Source organism: Meles meles, chromosome 14 (genome assembly GCF_922984935.1).
Source record: "Meles meles chromosome 14, mMelMel3.1 paternal haplotype, whole genome shotgun sequence".
NCBI lineage: Eukaryota > Metazoa > Chordata > Mammalia > Carnivora > Mustelidae > Meles > Meles meles.
Window position 1 is genome coordinate 50,190,001 of NC_060079.1, and position 21,917 is coordinate 50,211,917.

General features: G+C 34.1%; 1 protein-coding gene across 1 annotated transcript in view; it reads right to left on the reverse strand.

Moving 5' to 3' along the window:
* The window catches only part of DACH1 (dachshund family transcription factor 1), a 428,800-nt gene that overhangs the window by 106,397 nt on the left and 300,486 nt on the right, over positions 1-21,917 (reverse strand). Inside the window, exons 5-6 of the mRNA XM_045978290.1 lie at positions 8,945-9,080; positions 5,556-5,690 (exon numbers count right to left, since the gene is read on the reverse strand). Of these exons, the coding sequence (XP_045834246.1) occupies positions 5,556-5,690; positions 8,945-9,080 (271 nt within the window). The remainder of the gene's footprint in view (positions 1-5,555; positions 5,691-8,944; positions 9,081-21,917) is intronic.

The window sequence follows — 21,917 nt, forward strand, 5'->3', positions numbered from 1 at the left end:
GACTCTGTGCTAGGTGTACAAAGATGATGAGAAGATATAGCTTTTGCCCAGCAGAGTTTAGGGTTGAGCACTAATGAATAGGAGGCATATACACCCCAGGTAAAGGAAGAAACTGGATCATCTGGGAAAGGACAGAAGATGTTTGAGAAACCTGAAAGTTCAGTGTGACAGAATGGTCAGAAGGTTCATGGAGAAAAAATAAACATTAAAACCCATTTTATACCAGTTGCCCACATTATAGGTAGGTCATGGGATTCTCATAGTAAGAATGTTCTTGAGTTGTCATTGAAGTTTTACTGCAAGCTCTGTTTCTTGAATTATAATTCATAAAATAATAAACCAGTGCCTTCATAAAGTTTCACTTTATGTGACTTTACATGTGAAATCTGCCATCTGCTTAAGAAAGAGCTCTGAAATTCAGAGAAATCTGTTGTCTAGTCTTACGAATCACAGAATTAAAAGTATCTGCATTAAGTTTACTACCTTTATTTCACAGGCGTGGAAAAACAAAGAGTAAACCCACATAGTAAGTATTTAGGGAGAATATTTTACAAAAGACTTTAAGATATGCCAAGAGAAATTATATCTTAAGAATAAAAGTGAAGGAAGAGTTACGTTGTTAGAGAATTTTAAAATGAAAATACTCTTGGACCTATATGTGTGTTAACATAATCAAAATACAGGAATCTCTAAAGAAAAGGGGCTTTTACTCTATACACATCCAAACAGTTACATGAGATACTAACAGGTTAAGATTTGTGATATAGGTGTATACAGCAAAATAATATTTACTATTAATTAATTTGTGTGATATCAATCTAGAATTTAAAAGAAGGCCATTCGTGAAGACTCAATCCTAATTCAAGTAAAATTCAAATTTTTAAATATTGAGAAATGTACAAAAGGAAATATACTTCAAAAAATGATTTCCACAAACTTGAGAAAAGGGATGACATAAGTCATTCAAAAAGGTGTTTTTGAGGAAAATAGTCCACAAGGTTGGAAGCTAAGAATAAACCATTAACGAGAGGAAATCCCAATATGGCCAGTCCGCAAACTACTTTATTGCCTTGAGTGCCCTGTCCTCAAATTCAGAGTACCAAAAAGAAACCTTTTATACAAGTATGTTAGCCATTGGAAATCTTGAGCACTGCCAACTGAACAAAATATGCCACAAAAGAAATATTTCATGGCCTGAGGCAAATCCCCTGTATTTCCTGCTGCTTCTTAAATTATTTCTGCTTCTAAAATGGCAGGAGTCACCAATGAAAGAAAGTCCTCAAGAGTCACCAATGAAAGAACGTTTTCATATTTTCTATGAAAACAAATAAAGGGAAAAGATCCAACTACAAGGAAAATTAGGATATGTATTTTAAAAACTACAGCAAAAAGAGAGAGAGGAAGAGAGAAAGGGAGAAAGGAAAGGCTTTTGTATTTCATGTTTATTTCACATACTTGACATTATGTAAATATTTATCCATTGATTATGTCATTTCAGTACACTTAGTCCAAGACTGAAATTCAACATTAATTAGTATTTCATAGTTCAACTATACATACTTAAGTTTTCTATAATTGGAAAAAGCTGATACTATAAGCTTATCTGTATCATACATTTAATTTCTGGTAAATTAAAAATTAGATACATTCCATAATAATAAAAAAAAAGGTGCCTATGGAACAACACGAAGGTGTAAAACATGCTCAAAAATGTGTTGAAAAAAGTAGCAATTTAAGAAACACCAAGGAACAAATTATACATGAGAAATACTGTAAATTAGCATCAATGGACAAATATGCGGGGAATAAACAGAAAGGTGCCACATAAAGGAACAGTGAGTCTATTTATATAACCCAGATGTCAATTATTACTGCCTCTTCCATCAAATTATGACTGAGGGAAAAGATCAGCCATGATTTTAAGGTCCAGAGAGCTCTAGAGAACTTGGAATCTGTTGATAAAAGTTTAGAAGACGTAAAATTGGTTTTGAAGCTTTGAGCTATACCACAGTTTTCCTCAGTACATATCTTTGACTAAGTCCTTATTTTAGCCAAAGTTTATAATACTAAAAACATTTCTCCTTAAACTTGGGATGACTGATACAATATTATGTCTATTCCTTCTGATACACTAACTCAGTTTCACATTTACATTTTGAATGGACCTTAAACACTTCCGAGATTCAAAAACCTATCACTGTTTTTAAAAACAAGAAGTGAATTTACTCAGCAGTTAGTACTCCTGAATTAGAATGCCTTCAGCTAACAGGGGCTTAAATATTCTAATGGAGAGGAGTTAATAGCTTTTTAATATTAAGAAGATTTAAAAATACTTAAAAGTTATAGATGTTAAGATTTTAAACCGCAGTGATTCTCAGCATACAAATTAATTTTGGTATCTATTTTTAAAATCAATGTTTTCTAAAGAATTATTATGCTTTGAATGATTTAAAGGGGTAAGCAGCAAATTACATATAAGAAGTTTGAGCCTAAAATGACACAAACATATAATTAATTTCTCTACCAATGTCTCTAAATTAAGTCACTTGTTTTAATACAGAATGTGTAGTAAGAAAGTTGCAGGGCTAGTATGAGGCACATGATATATGTAGTCATGAAAGAAAACAATTTTTAATTTAGTAGACTCTATCAATCTAGAAAGCCATGAATATTTACTGTTAATTTATTATGCTGAAAAATAGATAAAAGAGAGTGTATAGAAAAGAAAGAGCAACATATAACAAATTAGTATAAGTACCACAATTTCTAGGATTACATAACTACATTGGAAATCATGCATTCAATGGTAGTTTTATATTCCTAGGAAGAATATTAAAATAAACATTTATTTTCCCTTATAAAATATACATTAAAATATTGGAAAACCATTGGCATATAGCCAACATCTTTATTCTGACAGCAAAATCATTTTTAAAACTTTGATAGGAGAAGTACCATTATTGATATAGAAAGTTTTTGTGTCTACGCATCGTCAGAACACCCTGCTATTTCATGTAAATGTACCTTCTAAAAGTTATATAATTCTACCTTTTGCCTACTAATACTTAAAGAGTGTAATTTTTAGGGTTGTTTTAACTTTCTCTCACCATCTCTTAGAATCTCCTAATGATTCAGCCCAGATCAGTATGTATTCATAGATTCTTAGTCTGTTTAAAGCAATGGAATTACACAGTGACTCCAAGGACTTTATGGTCTAGTACTGGGATTAGACCAATTGAGATATAATTTCCAAACAACAAGGCAAATATTGCAGTGAAGATTTCTGGAGCAGGCCTATGGGAAAAACAGAAGTAGGTCCCCTCAAACAACCTAATACAGTATTTCAGGAAAGGCTCCATGATGGCAAAATTGTAATCATAATTTTAAAAATAGATAAATGGACAGACAGAACCCATGAAAAAAGTAATAGGAAAATAGTAGGCACACTCAGCTTGAAGCATCAATTGCACAAAGATATTTACCTAAAATTCCAGTGCAACTCATTCCAATTATGCCACTTATCATGCCTTTGATGGTGTCCTCACCACCATCTTTGGGCTTTTGCTTTTTTACTCCCAGCTCTTCTCCACTAGGTGCTGCAAAAGAATTAAGCCCTAATATCCTGACACCCATTGTATGTCATAAATTAACTTCCCCCTTATACATTCCAAGTGAAACGATTTATGTATCCATGGGAAAACTGAGAAATGATTCACTTGCATTATTTTCTTCTAGGGCTTTATTCTTTTTTTTTTTTAAGATTTTATTTATTTATTTGACAGAGAGAGAGATCACAAGTAGGCAGAGAGACAGGCAGAGAGAGAGGGAAGCAGGCTCCCGGCAGAGCAGAGAGCCCGATGCGGGGCTCAATCCCAGGACCCTGAGATCATGACCTGAGCCGAAGGCAGAAGCTCCAACCCACTGAGCCATCCAGGGGCCCCTAGGGCTTTATTCTTATGCAGAACCCTGATGGAGAATGGCTGCTTCACCTAGACGATGAATTCTTTTATTTAAATATTATTACTTAAATCTTTTTTTTAAATCTTTTTTTTTTAATTTTATTTATTTATTCGACAGAGAGAGATCACATGTAGATAGAGAGGCAGGCAGAGAGAGAGAGGGAAGCAGGCTCCCTGCTGAGCAGAGAGCCCGATGCGGGACTCGATCCCAGGACCCCGGAATCATGACCTGAGCTGAAGGCAGTGGCTTAAATAGGTTTTGATCAAATATAAAAGGTATACATCAAAATATATGTAAGGGACAATATATATTTTTTTATTCATTGTTGAAGAATAGCTTGAAAAAAAATAGAATTAAGTATTTAGGTACAATCTGGCTCACTGATACATTGCATAGCGTCTACCTAGCTTAGTAATAACATTTGATATCAAATTTCAAAATAACAAATTAGAAAGTTGTCTTAATCTGCTCTCACTTATACCTAGATTTTGACATATTAGCACCTAGAAAAGATTATTGTTTTCTCATTCACCTTCCATAATGCAGATAATCTAATTTGTAGAAATATGGTATTCTTTCTCCCTAAGGGCTCAGCATGACTGTTTTTATGTTGGATGGGAAAAGATTTTATATAAATTTTCTTACTTTTGGAGGAAAAAAATGCCCCATCTTAACTTGATCTTCCTCTAATCATTTCTTTCTGCTTCATTAATTATTAAATATCCAATTTTATTTATTTTCCTTTTTGATAGCTAATTGTGCTTTTTTGTGTAATTATGTTTTCCAAAGAAGTGATACTTTTCATAACACTGACGATTTGGTATTCATGTTAAAAAAGACAGCCAAAGTACCCATTCTATATTAATAAGATTTAAAAATATTAAATTAAGATGAAAAAGATTTGGAAGGGCTCTTATATTCACAATCTAAACCTTACTATTTGAAAAAATAAATTTACATCTACTAGCACAAATTTTTAACATGCATATCAAAATAATATTTCAATTTCTTCATGAAAGTCCTTTATGAAATAGGGCATGAAAATACCAATATTTGCCTGTGAAAATGAATTGGGCTGATACAAATGTAATACAAAGAGGAAACTTTCAGCTTCCCGCCATCTGGGCTTTGTTATTTGTTATGTATAATTTTGAAACAACTAGTACATTGTTTGGTTAGATTCACTTCTATTTCTTGATTGGTCAGATGACTATATATATTTTAATCTGAAAATATTAATAATAATCCTTTGTATATTTTGAGCTCTATCAGGTATAGAAAAATGACATTTGGCCCTAATGGCATTGAGAAAGACTAATAGTAGGTCTTTAGAAACTCAGTGATAACAATTAAAACAAACAATTGTCCACTTTAGCATGTATTGGAAAGTAAATTATCACTTACCTGTCATATAAGAAAAAGCAGATCTTCGTTCACTTCCTCTTTGCTGAAAAGGCTTAAGTTTTACTTACTGTAGGTTTTTAAAATGTTTATATGCCATTTTTTGAGGTAGAAGTATACCTCATTCTGTGATTAAAGTCTAGCCCACATGTTGAGCATGGAAAAAAAAACAAGGCCACATAATCATATATTACCTTTTTCAATATGCATCCTTTTCGATTCATGTCCCATATCATGACCAGCCAAATCTCCCTCTTTGGGCCCAGGGAGTACGTTTGGTGATAAACCCATCAGCATCTGGTTCATGGACAACCCATTCTGATGGACAGCTGTGAAGCCCAAAACAAAAGAAAAAAGACAAAAACACCATAACACACAATGTTCAAACAAATTAACTGAACTCAATTAGACTCAAATATAAATAAAATATAATGGTCTAACTTAATGTTTTAATCCATCTTTAAGAACACTGAGAATTGGGAACTATGAAAATGTTTAAAGTAGAAAAATATTGGAATTGAAAACATTCTATCTTGTTTTTATTTCACAGTGAATATATATATTTTTATATATCTAGAATACTTTTGAATGGCCTTACCACTACAACCACTAAAAGTTGTTAACTTTTAACAAGTTAAGGTGCTAACGTAACTGTTTCAATATTCATATCCTATTCTAGTCAATAAAACATAAGGTTTCAGACACCAAAGTATTTCTTTAAAAATTGGGTTTGAACTCAGACTTGAAAATACAAGTGCCCAATTAATATCTATTGAATGGTTGAATGAATAAAAACTATAATTGCTTTCTTGAACTATTAACAGTAACATGTCACTATTGAAATAATAAAGTAGATGACAAACACCCTTATGATTTTCAAAATCCGGTCAATAAATTTCCTACTAAATTGCCCATGAAAATCTTAGTTTTGTATATAAAACTGGATGAGAACTCATTCCATAAAAACTTACCTTCTCTAGAAAAAAGAAATTTTTTTTTTTTAAATACCATAAGAATATATTAGGAATTATCATTTGGAAATCACCATAGCAATAACTGTGTGAGGGAAGTATCTTCAACAGATGATTCTAGAGGAATGGAATGGAAGTCTGATGAAAAATATAATACTTATATAGTCTTAATATATCTCCTCACAAGACTTATTATTACAACTTATTATTTACAAAGGTTTAAAAAAAGAGTAACATTACAGTACAGATGTCTGGCAGTTACCACCTTAACCAAGAGATAGTTATGACAAGTATTGGAGGAATATCATGTCTCTTGAAACAATGTACTGAGAAAAAAGACACATGATCATGCCTCTGTGATTCCTGCCAAAAATTCATAATTCAAGGAATGTTTGTTTAATCATGAGAAAACAAAAACATCCAATCTGAAGGAAATTCTACAAAATAAATGACCTATATTCTTCAAAAAAAAGATTGTCAAGATACTGAAGGACAAAAGAAAAAAAAAAACCAAAGAACTGTTCCAGATTAAAAGAGACTAAAGGAATATGACAAGTAATTTCAATATGTGATCCTGGATTGGCTTTTGGACCAGTAAGGAAAAATCTTTTGCTATTAAAAACATTAGAAGAAAAAAATAAAAAATTATTATTAGTAGGAAAGTTGGTGTAATTTGAAAAAGATTTATAGTTTAGACAATATACTATAATAATTTTAATTTCTTGATTTTGATCATTGTTTTGTGATTGCTTAAGAGAAATTCCTTGTTTAGAGAAGACAAACAATGATGTATTTGAGATGAAGGAGCATGGTGTCCGTGTCATTATGTCTCTGGACATTAACGTGGCATTATGCCTTTATCAAGATAGCTCTTTCAGAGACATTGTTGACTGGGTGAATCTGAGTGATGAGTGTGAAAGAATTCTTTGTATTATTTTTTAAATGTCTGTGCCAGTCTAATTTCAAAAAAAATTAAAATATGCATATGCATGAATATGTATTTACGTGTGTGTGTGTGTGTGTGTGTGTGTGTGCATGAATTTGTGTGCAAGTGTATGTATTTCCACTTGGACAATTATGGTAGTCCAAACATGCAAAAATGTCTCCTTTGTTCTATCAAGAATAAAAAAGAACACAATGATTAATTTAAAACATGAATGTATGACAAAATTCTTTCAAATTGTTCCCTATCTGCCCATCATTTCCATTTAAGTGTTGTGAAAAAATATTTTACTTTCTCTAGAAGGACAGTGTCTTTTCAATGATGACATCTTATAAAAGCATTAAAAATGAAACCAGTATGCATCATGAAATTTCTGGTTTTAGTGTCAGCATGGCACATAAGTATACAGAAAATATTTTATATGAAAGATGGTTTGAGGTAGTGGGAGCCAAGATTTGCCAGCCCCAGAAAATGTCATTGGTTTGGGAGTGGTTATAATCACTTTTATTAATACACAGCTATATTCATCCCTTACAAAATTAGGGAAATATGTTTTAGATAGGCCAAGCATAGAATTATGTCAAACTATATAACTTTCAATAATTAACTATTTTTAAAAATAATTGTATACAATTTAATCAACCTAGTATTTATTATCTACCTCAATAGCATTCCTCCTAAGGATTCTTGCTTTATGCAAATAAATAATAATAAATAAACAAATTTCTGCTTTATGACTTATAAATATACTTTCTATCAAATGTTTTTCTATTATAAAAATATTCTCAACAACCAAATAACTTCAGCCAGTTATGTGTAATTAGATGAAGTTTATACCACAAACACGATTTCCTAAAATAAAGTAAATCCTAGAAAGGATAAAATGATATTGATTTTGTCAACCAACACAATCACTGCTAATATGTTTGTTGTATTGGAAAAACAATATTAGATTCTCGACACAAAATACAGATACAAAATAACCAGTTAATTGAATCGCATTTTTAAGTTTACTCTTCATTTTCTTGGTTAAATATCTGAAAATGTGATCACGAAATAAAAGAGCCTCTACAATTTAGAATTTAACAACAATAATATCTGACAATAATATGCATTATTGATGTACTGATTCAAATTCTAAAACTCAAGCAATTTAAAATTCTTCAATTTTGAATTGACCATCAGAATGACGAGGACATTCTTTTTAAAGTCAATTGCTGTGAATTTCATTTTTTTAATTCCTCTTTGTGGCTATGTTTGTCAATGCAACGGTGAATTTTGAAAATTGATAAATTTCAAAACCTGGCAAGGTATGGGACTGAAGAATAAAGTTGAGTAATCCCCAAATCATATCCTTAGCCACTAGATAACTGTTGAGTTGGAGGTGTTTACTTCAGAAACTAATCTAGAAGCTTACTTTCTCTGTTTCATAGCTCAGACCTTTATGTGTGGCATCAAAGAGAGGGAGTTTATATCAGAACCTGTTAATGTAGCACCATACCTCATGATACTGCAAACTGGGAAACATAATTTTGAGAGATGGCTATTGCTACAGAGCTTCAGAACATGATACATCTGAGATCTATTTGGAATGAGGGCATTTTGATTAGAAAAGCCAGCTGCACCTAATAAAGTTTAAAATGGTGACAAGTAAAAGTATGAGACCTACGGATTCTGTCCGAAGAGCTCTCAGTCCGTGCTGGGGAGCTGGACACGCTGCTGCTCCGATGGGATGATGGGTGGCTGCCAGGCCTCCGGCCCTCCTCCAGAGAGGGAGCAGGTGAAGGGCTGTCTGGGACACGCTCCTGTGGCACCACGGAAAGGAATAGGGGGAGAAAAGAGGTAAATACATGGGAACGTTGATTTTTGTTCATGAACGTTGATTTTTGTTCATGCAGTACTGCAGAAATGTAAAGGAAATAGAGTCATCTTTCACTGGCATTTTAACCCCTTATCTTGAGCAAAGCCAAAGTAGGGAAAGACTAGTTAGGAAACAAGTTCTACAGGCAAGCGATAATGGCAAATATGGATCCCCTCTCTGGATAAAAAGGGAGGTCAGCAAAGATGACCCTTTTAGAACCCATTAGAACAACAAAAAAGTAACAGAACAAAGCAGGTTTCAAGTCCAGACTATTATCAATTTAAAGAATTCTCTATGTTCTATTGCTGCAGCAAGTGTGTAAGGATCATTTAGCACACAAATTATCAATGTGACAGACCGTAATAAAAACACTAGAGGAGGGGCGCCTGGATGGCTCAGTTGCTAAGCGTCTGCCTCTGGCTCAGGTCATGATCCCAGGGTCCTGGGATCGAGCCCCACATCAGGCTCTCTGCTTGGCGGGAGGCCTGCTTCTCCCTCCCCCACTACCCCTGCTTATGCTCTCTCTATGTCTCTCTCTCTGTCAAATAAATAAAAAAAAAATCTTAAAATTGAAAACAAAACAAAACACTAGAGGAGTTATTAACAGCTTTTTCATCATGGCCCTGCTCTGGACATACCTGGATGGTCACATTTTAAGGCGTCATAGAAATCGATTATTATTTAACATTGGAATAATTTTTTTGATTCTAATAATTTTCAGACTACCTGTTTCTCTCAGCTCCAACCCAACCGCATATATGTATTAGAGGAAATTCATGAAATATATATTAGTTGTATCCTAGGGAAACTTGGTATCATGTTTCTTAATACTATTGAGTTAACACTTAGGTCCCACTCCCTGTCTTTCCTGCTAAGCCCTGAACCTTCCCCATTAGACTAATGTGCAAATATATCGTATAACTGTCTCCATTGAGCTATTATAAATGGAGCTGCAGATTAAGAAATAAGATACTCCACTTACTAACATTTTCTTCTTTGAGCAACATAGTATTTATGCCTTCAGATAGCAAGGCACATAGGCCTTGAAGAACTGTCTTTTCAATAATTAATAAATATTTGAAAGGTTAGAAGTAAACTACATGGTATGGAATAAATCAATAGTTCTTTATTTGGGTGCAAAAATGCAAATTTTGAAAGAGCAGACTTTAAGAAATTTAAAAAAAAAAAGTTCTAAAATGTAATTGACTTGTAGAAGGTCAATCGACCATTGAGAATGAGGGTCTGTAATACCTATTGTCGGTCTCAGGGGTTCTATTAGTCCCGTGATGGTTCCCAGGCTTGCTCTGCATTAGAATCAACTGGGAAATCCGTAACATGCCTGTGCCTAGGCTTCCTTTCCAGAGATTCTGTCTTGCTGAGTATGAGGGGTTGAATCATGTCTCCAGAAAAAGTGAAGCCCTGATTCCCAGTACCTGTGAATGTGAACTTTATTTGGAAAAAGGGTCTTGGCAGCTGAAATTAATTACAATGAGGTCCTACTGGAGTAGAGTGGGCTTTTAATCCAACATGACTGGTGTCCTTACAAGAGACATTGCGAAGATATGAGAGAAAACGTCACATATAGAGGTAGAGATTAGAATTACACAGCTGCCAGGCAAGAATGCCAAGGATGACCTGGCACCTCCAGAAGTGATGGAGAGGCAAGCAAGGGTTCTACCTGGGAGCTCAGAGGGAGCATGACACTGCCGTCATCTTGATTTCAGACTTCCAGTCTCTACAAATGTGAGTGGACACAATTGGGTAGCTTCAAACCACTCAGTTTATGATACTTTGTGACAACAGTCCCATGCCCTGAATCAGAAGTGGAGCCCAGACTTCACTTTTTAAGACTCCAGGTGATTTTAATGTGCGTCCAAAATTGAGCACCACTTGTCTCACACCCGTTTTTCAATCCTGAACACTGTTGATAAACATCTTCCACAGATATGTGGAGGCTTAATTTGGGAAAAGCATGACAAATAAAATGAAAATAAGCAGAAAAATGACCTTCTGCAAAATCCATGCATGAACCAGTTTCTCATTATATATTCCATGGAATAAAAAAAGGCCCATAAGAAAGTTGATGACAAAAGATTTGCAAGATCAATCAATGTTGTAACCAAAACAAAGGAAAACAACAACAGCAACAACTAAATTCTTCCCAAAGTTGCAATGCATATTAGAATCTTGTTGTAAAGATAATTTTTTGTATTTTAGGAGCTTTTGGACTGATCTAAAATGTGTGGATTGGTTTCTGTAAAAGACAATTAAAACCTCCCAAAGAAGCTCTGAAAAAGAACCTGAGGGTTTTGAAGGGGCGGGGGTGGGAGGTTGGGGAACCAGGTGGTGGGTAATAGGGAGGGCACGTATTGCATGGAGCAATGGGTGTTGTGCAAAAACAATAAATACTGTTACACTGAAAAAAAAAAGATAAAAATAAATTAATAAATAAATAAACCTCCCAAAGGAGAGATGTATTATCAATATTGTACCATATAACATTCGCCCTTTACCTTAATTGATCGGAGGTTAAGAATTAAGTGCTCTATTTTCTGCAAACAGCAACACAGACTGGTATGTAGGTAAATGTAAGCTTCACACAATATATTTCCTACCCAAGTCATGTGGGGTTATATTTGAAAGACTAAAAATAAGCAAATGAGGAAGAGAGAGAGATGGGGCAGAAAAGAGGGAAAGAGGGAGACACACACCCTCCAGAGCTAAAATTTACTGTTAGCTTGTTCAGGGAAGTTTACGGCATGTCATGCATTTGCTGTACAAAGGGATACTAAAGAAAGATGGTATCCAACTGCACAATTTGGAGATTAAATATTTTGACATTGATGTCTCAAATAACACACAAAAATGAACATATTATCAGTTATTTTTCCAAACTAAATAAATCAAAGGAGGTATACTTTTAAAGAAAAAAAAGACTTTATTTATTTATTTGAGAATAAGAGAGAATAAAAAAATAAGAGAAAAAGGGAACGAGCAGGAGGTGGGACAGAGGAAGAAGCAGACTCCCCACTGAGCAAGGAGCACCATGGGACTCCATCCCAGAACCCTGAGATCATGACCTGAGCTGGAGGCAGCCACTTAACCAACTGAGCCACCCAGGCTCCCCAAAGAAGATAAACTTCTAAATGATACGAGTTCTTTAGTCCACCTGGCTAACAAATGACCCAAGTTTCTAAGAAACAAGCACATATGATTTAAAAGAATAGCGACTTCACATCTGGATGCTGATGTTACTTCCAATCTTTTCATCGTAATTTTAAAAGCAGCTGATATTATGAATCCTTTTTCTTGACATTCACACCTACCCTAAATTATGAAGCAAACCATGCATTTATTATGTGTTCAGTTTGATAAGTTGTCAAGATCTAGAACATTCTTATAACTCCAGAAAGACTTCTTGTCCCTTTCCAGTCAATTCCTCCCGATTCCTATAAGCAACGACTTTCTGACTTCTGTCACCATAAAACAGACTTGCTGGTTCTAGAATTTCATAAAAATGAAACCATATAGTACATATTTGTGTCTGGCTTCTTCACAGCAACAAACCTTTTTTGAGATTCATCCATGTTATTTCATGTGCTATTAGTTTATTCTTTTCTACTGTTGAACACATTCAACTGCACAAAAATCCCACAATTCACCACTCCCAAAATGCCAATTAGGTCATGTACTTGACTACTTGAAACAACACTGTGCTTAATGCGTCTTTCAAGTAGCAGCTCAGATATGTCCTGGAAGAGGTATTCTTAATCCTTTACAAATAATACTGTACTGAATTCAGTATACTGTATAGAATTTACTATATAGAATTCTTATATAGTCTGTGTATATGTATTAATAAGTTATGCTAATGTTAATGGCATGAATGACCAGAGAAAAACTCGAAGGAGTCTAACCTTGATTTCTAAAAATTCTAATAAAAGGGCAAATGAGTCTAAACTTGGAAGGTAATCCCTAATACATCTGGTTCTCAACACTTGGATTATACAAAACTAAATGGTAAGTATTCGAAAAAGAACACTCTATACTTTTAATTGACAAAAATACAGTTTTCTAGCTTAACCATCCTATTTTCTTGAAAAAGTCACTGATGTCAATGTTTAGTCATTAGTACATTTTAATGTTTGTCATAATAATTATGTAAGTGATCATATATGCAGTGGCACACGTTTGGAGGCACAGAGACAAAGTGAGATCTTGAAATAAATCAATCCCTCTGAAGTTATTTTGCAAGTCTTGAGTTTCCTATCATAACAGACTTCTTACTGGTGCTAATGGAAAGCATGAGAAACTGATTTTTTCCTGAGATATTTACCTCATAAAATACTTAAATATTTAATGTCTAAAATTCTAGCAACAATGATTATGCCATTAAAAACAATTAGTTGTTTCATTTTCCACAGAAGTATAAAAATTATTTCATTAGACAATATGTTTAACTGTCAAAGCTTTCCTTAATGATTCTTTTCATTCATGCATTATTTACTTATTCATTTATACATTCAAAATACTCTAAAACATCATATAATAAACCATGTAATAAACTAGATTTAAATCTAATGTAAAATACATCTTAAAAGCATAATTTAAGGCTTAGAAAATGTAGGTGAAAGTGTTTTTAATTTCACTTTAGCTTGTTTTTACTTTAATTACAACTGTCTAAGAACAAAGGATACAAAGACGATATTTAATACTTTCATTTAAAGAAAATATTTTAATTTATGCAAATTTTTATTATTTAAAAGCTAAGTATTCAATTGAAACTTTCTATAAATTGAGACACAACATATTCAGTCATTTCACTTAATGTATAATTTCAATCTTTGGAACATGATGTATTGTTCTTTGAAGAATTTCATTAAAGTAAAATCCACTGAGCAAGTAAGATTTGAATACATTGTTGCACAATAAATTAATTTATTTCAACAGCTTAATTCTTTTATCATATTTATATGCTTGCCTTTCCAGAGTATGCTATAAGATGGAGAATAATGGAGACAGTAAAGAATTGCTTAGGAGAGAATCTCATAATTATTACTGAAACAAAATAGATAATGAGTTTTATTCAGACATAATAAGAAAGAAGCAGTTCAATGTCTATAGGGAAACTATGTAAACTGGATTTATCATTTCATTTGTGTAATACCCTTTAACCTCCAAGATGGGCCTGAAGTAGGACAAAGAGGAAGAATATTTAATTTAATACTTCAACACACTGCTTTATAGTCCTGCATCATAACTCCACCAATCAATAAAACACAATCCTTTGCAATGTTCCATCTTTATAAAACCAGCCACAATAATAAATGAAAATTTAAGAGGAATACCCTCTCACAAAAAAAAAAAAAAAAAGGTCATACTAATAAACTAATGGTAGCAGAATAACAATAAAGAAAAGGCTATATTTATTGCCTCTGGGCAGAACAAGAAGCATTAGTCTCTAAGATAATTCAGAATCAAAGGTGGCATTCAAAATAATGTATTCCAAAATTCTAAAATAAAAAGTATAAAATGTTTAATATTACACATGTGCAGTTGAACATTTAAAAATTATATTGTCTCCTCTCCTCACAAAATGCATTATATTTTATTAACTTAAAATATTTTCTTAGTGTAAGTCCAAATGATCACAACTCAATCACAATGGATTTCTCTGAAGAATTATTTCACTTAGCTTTACTTTATGTTGCTCTCTTTTTAATTATCTGGATTTTCATAAGTTTATCAGTCTGAGATTCCCTGACTGAATATGTTGTAGGACTGGGGAGAAGATATTTCTAACATTAAATGTTATCTTGATATAACTGTTAACTTACAAAATTGAAGTTGACTAATACTTTATATAACCCAAACTCCTGAGCTTTAAGACAGCTCACACTTAAACTCATTTATTCAAAGCATATTTACTGAACCATCTAATATGTACCAGTGTCTTGGGCTCTGGTTATATGTAAGTAAACAGAACTGAGGGAAATCCTTTCCCTCATGGAGCATCTATCATAAACTAGGAAATGTTAGCAGAGTTCAGAAACATATATGTACACTGATTAAGCATGACATCTAAATTCCCTTGTTCTGGTGAATATTATCAGAGAAAACAAATAGTGGAAATAGGTTTCTGGACCCAGGAAAGTGTTAACAAGGAATTTTGGAAGACATAGTAAATGATGCTAATATACTTGCATCTGTATAGAACCAGGCAGAACACCATCAAAACTCCATGACTCAAAGTTCTAAAGTGAGGTTTCAAGGGATATTTACATAGCTCTTTTTATTTGTTTTGGTGATGATACACAAGAAATACTTAATGTTGCTAAATGTGAAACTGGTAGGACCCATGAGTATAATCATCAACAACTTAGTTTTATTCTCCGGCTGTCTCTTCAAACTTATTCAGTGGAGGTAGGGGACTATATTTTTTTCCTGTATCTGTATGAAAATTCAGGTAGCCTCATAATTTCAGATTACTGTTTGTTTATAAAGTCCTACAGTTAGTTTAAACAGCATACGGTCTTGGCTCAGGGATATAATTCATCCCTATGTAAGAATAAATACTAGCAACCTAATGAAAAGATAGGACTTCCTCCTTTCCCACACTCAAGGAAGGGGGCGCAGAAGGAGGAGAGGAAGGAGAAAAAGCTAAGTTCTGTCTTGGTCAACACTGCCATTTGTTAAGTGGTGTCATTCTCTCTGTGCATGGCAAATGTTTAAAGCCAAATTTTTATCTAGTTAAGGCACTGTATATGTTCTTCCAGGCTATAACCACACTGAACTGGCCATATGCAGTTCCTTAAGGGTGGAATTTATTTCTATGTTCCTCTGTACCCTGAATGTCCTACATAGTTAAATCTGGATACTTGATTCAAGTTGAGCTTGGGGCAAGACTGCCTCGTCGATGGTTCTGCATGCCCCATGATATCTCCTTGGTTGCATTTTATGATGCTGGTTCGCACTGATGATCATGGCCTAGACCCTACTTCCTTAGGACTGGCAATTTGGTGACATTCTAAATGTATCATTCCTTATTCGTTTGGGTTTTTTTTTTTTTTGGCTAGACGATTTATATAAACAGAAAGTTCCCCTACTGAATTAATGATTATTCTGAGGAACAGTTTGTATGGGAAACCCAGGAAAATGCGGCATTCCACCCTTTAATGCATCCTTTGTTTAAACATTTATTTGTCCTTTAAAAAGTCAATTCCCCAGATTTCAAAGGTGAACTATGAGTTTGTTAATTAGTATTATTACAAACTTATGGGTTTAAATAAATGTGTTTTTGGGGTGCCTGTGTGGCTCAGTTGTTAAGCATCTGCCTTTGGCTCAGGTCATGATCCCAGGGTCCTGGGATGGAGTCCTGCATTGGGCTCCCTGCTCAACAAGAAGCCAGCTTCTCCCTCTCCCACGCCCCCTGCTTGTGTTCCCTCTCTCTCTGCGTCTCTCTCTGTCAAATAATAAATAAAATCTTTAAAAAAATAAATAAATAAGTGTGATTTGTTTAAATACATTGATGCAGGGTATACTTAGCAGTGGTTATGTTTTAATACTTTCTTTTTCTTGTGAGCATCCTCTTCATATTTAATATTAATACCCAAATAAACATTAAGAGAATATACTTGTTTTTTCTAAATCCAAGTAAAAATTATATGAAGCCAACTTTTCTGTGAAAAATGTCTAAAAGTAATGCATACATCTAGAGTTATTTATGATTGCCCCAAAATAAACTATTGTGTACCTAAAAACAAACATAAGGGACATGACATTGCTCTAGGATTTTCATGTACTCTGAGAATCAGGTCACTCCAGTTCTAGTTTTCATAATATTTAAACATTTTAAACTTCATGCACATAAAGTCCTATTTACTGAATAGTACTTTAAGGACCTACTTTGAAGAGAAGTATTAGGGAATAGTAATTTATACATTGTATTTCATTTTTTTCAATGTTTAATTCTTTAAATGAGATTGTCCTAAGGTGTCGCCTCTCTCTGTCTCTGTCTCTCTCTCTCACACACACACACACACAAGAGGTTGGTGGAGAAGACTAACAAATTTAAGTCATATTCCTCGTTCTCAGGAATCCCCATAATGTGGCAAGAAAGAAAGATGTTTATCAAGAATGTAGAGTCATTTGAATATTGCCAATTTTCTCAAAACCAATTCTATATTTACCCTGAAAAGAATGAAATCTGGAAAAAATTGATTTAAAAATCTGCTTCGCATACCACTGCATTACAACCCCCCCCCCAATGCAAATTGCAGTGCTTTTCTTAGGTGAAGAGGGCTGAAAAAGAAAAAAAAAAGTTCTTCTTTACGATTTTGACTCTATTTCAGAAGCTTGACACAAGATTCTAGAACCTATTTTACACAGATGTTTGTGAATATTTGGGGAGAAGATAATGTCAGTGTACAAAAACTTCTAATGATGTTATTTATAAACACTAATTTAATCAGTCGACAACCTGATGAGGTAGGAATGTCACTAACCCACTGTGACACAGATATTAAGTAACTTGTCTGAGGTCACCATCACAAAGTGGTGGTAGAACTGGACTATCAACCCAAGAATCTTTCCTCCATAACCTACATTTTAAACCACTAAAATATCCTGCCTTTGTTTTTTAATTTTATTTTTTTTTCAACAAGAACCATTTTTTTCTAAGTCCTTATGATATCATTGTGAATTTATTAAATAAAATGTGAGAAAAATATTGATTCATTCAGGGAGATTTGGGGTTACTTGATGAATGATACCTAAAGAGAATCAATTAGCAGAACATTTCAGCCTATTAGGAATTCTCTAATGACAAGAAGAATTGATCTCTTGATTTATACTGTTTATTTTCCTCAATGATTTAAGGCAGTACAAGTAATACATCCTTTTACAATTTGGAAATGATACAAAAATTGTATAAATAGCAAATATGATAGTTTAGAATGTCAAGACTCAAAAGTATCTGAAGAATAGCCTCCAGTTATGGAATGAATAACTCACAGAAACAAAAGACACAGCACTGGGAATATAGTCAATGATATTGTAGCAGGGTCCCATGGTGACAGATGGTAGCTGCACTCGTGGTGATTATAGCATAGAGTATAGAGAAGTTGAATCACCATGTTGTACTGAAACTAATATAACATTGTGTATTGTATTGTCAACAATACTCAAATTAAAAAAAAGTTAATTATCTAAAAAGCCTAAATCAGTGGACTGGGAACCACTTAATATGGACAAATGCAAATTCCTAGTAAAAGAAACAAAGAATTGGCTTAATAAAATTGGCTTAATAAAATTTCATATTGAAAAGGCATGTCACTTAATGAGTCACACATTCAACTAGCAAAACAGTTTTATGAATTATGATGACATTTATAAACTATTATCCAAACTGAGGCTTATGTTCATTCCAGTGTCTCTTCACTAGCCTGTTCACTTCTAGAATATTGTATGGGAAGGGTTGGGGACAGGGGGTGCTTTAAAAAATGGTCAGCCAAGAAGCCTGATGAGGAATGGTCAAAGAAAATGAGGATATTTGGTCTGGAGGACCAAATAGGTACTATAGCAGAGGTATTAAACTATAGGTATAGTACCTATACTATAGGTACTATAATACTATAGTACTATAGCAGAGGTATTATAAGTACTATAGCAGAGGATTTGTTTATTTAAATGGCTAGAACACAGAAGAATTAGTAGACTTGTTTCTGCACGGAGGATGTAATAAAGTTAAGGTAGAAGCAAATGTAGCCCCTCCTCACTCTTGAATTTGCTAAAAATAGAGTAGGCTTTCCACAAAAGCTTAGATATATAAATGGCTAGAGAGGATGCAAGAATTGTTACCCCACCGCAGGGAAAGCTGGATTATGTAACATCTGACATCTCAAGTCTATGTCTCTTCATTCATAATATTCATACAACATTAAACAGCAAAAATATATGAGTCTCACTGATACATAATAAACTAATATAGAGCCTATAGTAATTCAATATATATACTTACAGGCAATTGGTTATTAGGGATTTAAATTAGAATGATTGTGTAAACAATATATGCCCATTTCCTCCTCAAAGTTATCTTACTAAATTTTTTCCAGTAGTCCAAACCAATCAGCAGGAGAAAATCTAAGTTTAATTTTGGCAGACTCCATCATGAAGCTTTGCCTTTAAAGCTATTTACAACGTTACAGTGGTATTATCTTCATCTATGTCTATGTACTTTTCTTTTCCTTGGTCCTTTTAGTTTCTTTTATTTTTCCACACCAAATCCTGTGGCCCCATAGTGTTTGAGAGTTTAGCTTTAGCTGCATCAATTATCCACAGCCTAAGATTCACATGTGTTTGAGTTAATCCACAGCTCTAATGTGGGTATCAGCTATCACTTTCTGTAAAAAGCCAGCTAGTAAATATTTTATTGAATTCTGCTTTGTATGTGAATATAGCCATAGACATTATATAAAGAGAGTAGCTAAGTTCCAAACACATTTTATTTATGGACACTAAAATTTGAATTTCATAGAAATTTCATGTGTCATGAAAAATTCTCCTTCCTATGATATTTTTCCCCAACCACTTAAAAGTGTAAAGCCATTCTTAACTCACACTACATGCCAAAACTGGGGAAGCAAGGTGAATGTTACCCAAGGAAACAACTTTTGGACACTGTTCCATTGCATGTACTAGTATGTACCTTCTCATAAATAAGTTTATAAGAAAGTCATTGAAGGGGCGCCTGGGTGGCTCAGTGGGTTAAAGCCTCTGCCTTTCGCTCAGGTCATGATCCCAGGGTCCTGGGATCAAGCCCCGCATCGGGCTCTCTGCTTGGCAGGGAGCCTGCTTCCTCCTCTCTCTCTCTCTCTGCCTGCCTCTCTGCCTACTTGTGATCTCTATCTGTCAAATAAATAAATAAAATCTTTAAAAAAAAAAAAAAGAAAGTCATTGAAGCTCCTTTACCTTCTAGAAACGGGTAAGTATAGAATGCTTTAAAATATATAACTCTGAGAGCTTTGTTTTCACTTCTCTTCTATCCTATAAATTCTTTTTTTTTTAAGGACTTTATTTATTTATTGGGCAGAGAGAGAGATCACAAGCAGGCAGAGCAGCCGGCAGAGGTGGGGGGAAGCAGGCTCCCTGATGAGCAGAGAGCCGGATGCGGGGCTCGATCCCAGGACCCTGAGATCATGACCTGAGCTGAAGGCGGAGGCTTAACCCACTGAGCCACCCAGGCACCACTGTCCTATAAATTCTTATTGCCATTCTCTTGTGGGTTGAGTTACCATTTTAAGTCTTGTCATTACTCTCAAAAATATAAATGGTATGTTCCAGCACATGGAAAACCCCTCAAACTTCTATTTTCCCTTCAAAGGCTACTTCCCTCGTCCTATCATTCCTTCAGATGGGGGGATATCTTCTTCTCTAGTATTTAACATTTCACTTTTAATAGGTCTTCACAATTAGAATCTTTTCAGGCAAACAAAGTTGCAAGCATTATTCTAATTGCCCACGTAGGTTTCATACTATTTAATAGCACACAGGAGTCAAACATTTTCTTGGGGAAAATAAAACTTCCCTCATTAAGTTTAACTGATACATATCGCGGGAGTTTACTGAATACTGGTTGTGCTACAAAGTCTATTGTCTAGAAATTTAGGAACGTTGATTTATTAACTTGTTTCCCCTAATATTTAGAATTCTGTAAAGAACCTATTCTTTACCCTTATTCTCTGAGGCCATTCTCTCAATTTTTTTTACCGGTCTGGATATTTTTTTACAAAAATTACTAGAATTGTCTCGTGCTTTTCTTGAAACTGTTTGTTCTCTATGATCCTTACCCGTCAGCATCAAATTTGAAAGTATATTGGTGGCCAGGCTCAGAGGAAAGGGGCAGATAGGCCCTTCAGAGCTTCACAATGACCAATGGAACTTCACTTTGATGTTGGCAATTAAAGCTATCCGCTTTGTTTTATTAATGATAAATAATAAATTAAAAACTATCAGTTTTTATTTTCTCTAATCATTCTTAATTGGAGCCATTGTTTCTTATTTAGCTATTATGACCATTTATACCACCAGTGCATTCAAAAGTCCATAATTTCCTTTAATCTATCCATAGCCAAGTTTCTGAAAATATTTGCCCCAAGAGACTAGGAAATGGGATATCACTATAATGTGGGAGGTGTTGGCACACATTTCAAGACACAGAGCTCCATCCCTTTCTTATTACCTTTTTGCATATTTCCTTCCTTTTCCCCTATCTCTCTCCTTTCCACTGCCAACCTTAATTTAAGAAACCACAGGAATGTTGCTGACTTTTCAGTAATCTAGACTGTTTTCTATAGATGCCTTTCAGAGGAAACTCAACTCCTTCCTCTTACTTACCTAAACTCTGACAATAAAGGATTTATTAAAGGAAGTTTCACTTAAGTATTCTAATTAACATCTGATAAAACACAAACTATTTTAAAAATATATCTGTATTGAAAATATAAAACAAACCAAGCTTCTAATGTAATTGGAGTCTTTTGGATCCATGTGCTACTAGCTGATGTCCAAATTACCTAGATAGAGTTTATAACAAAGTCACCCATTAAGATTTTAAACTGCTGGGGCACCTGAGTGGCTCAGTGGGTTAAAGCCTCTGCCTTCAGCTCAGGTCATGATCCCAGGGTCCTGAGATCAAGCCCCGTATCGGGCTCTCTGCTCGGCTGGGGGTCTGCTTCTCCCTCTCTCTCTGCCTGTCTTTCTGCCTACTTGTGATCTCTATCAA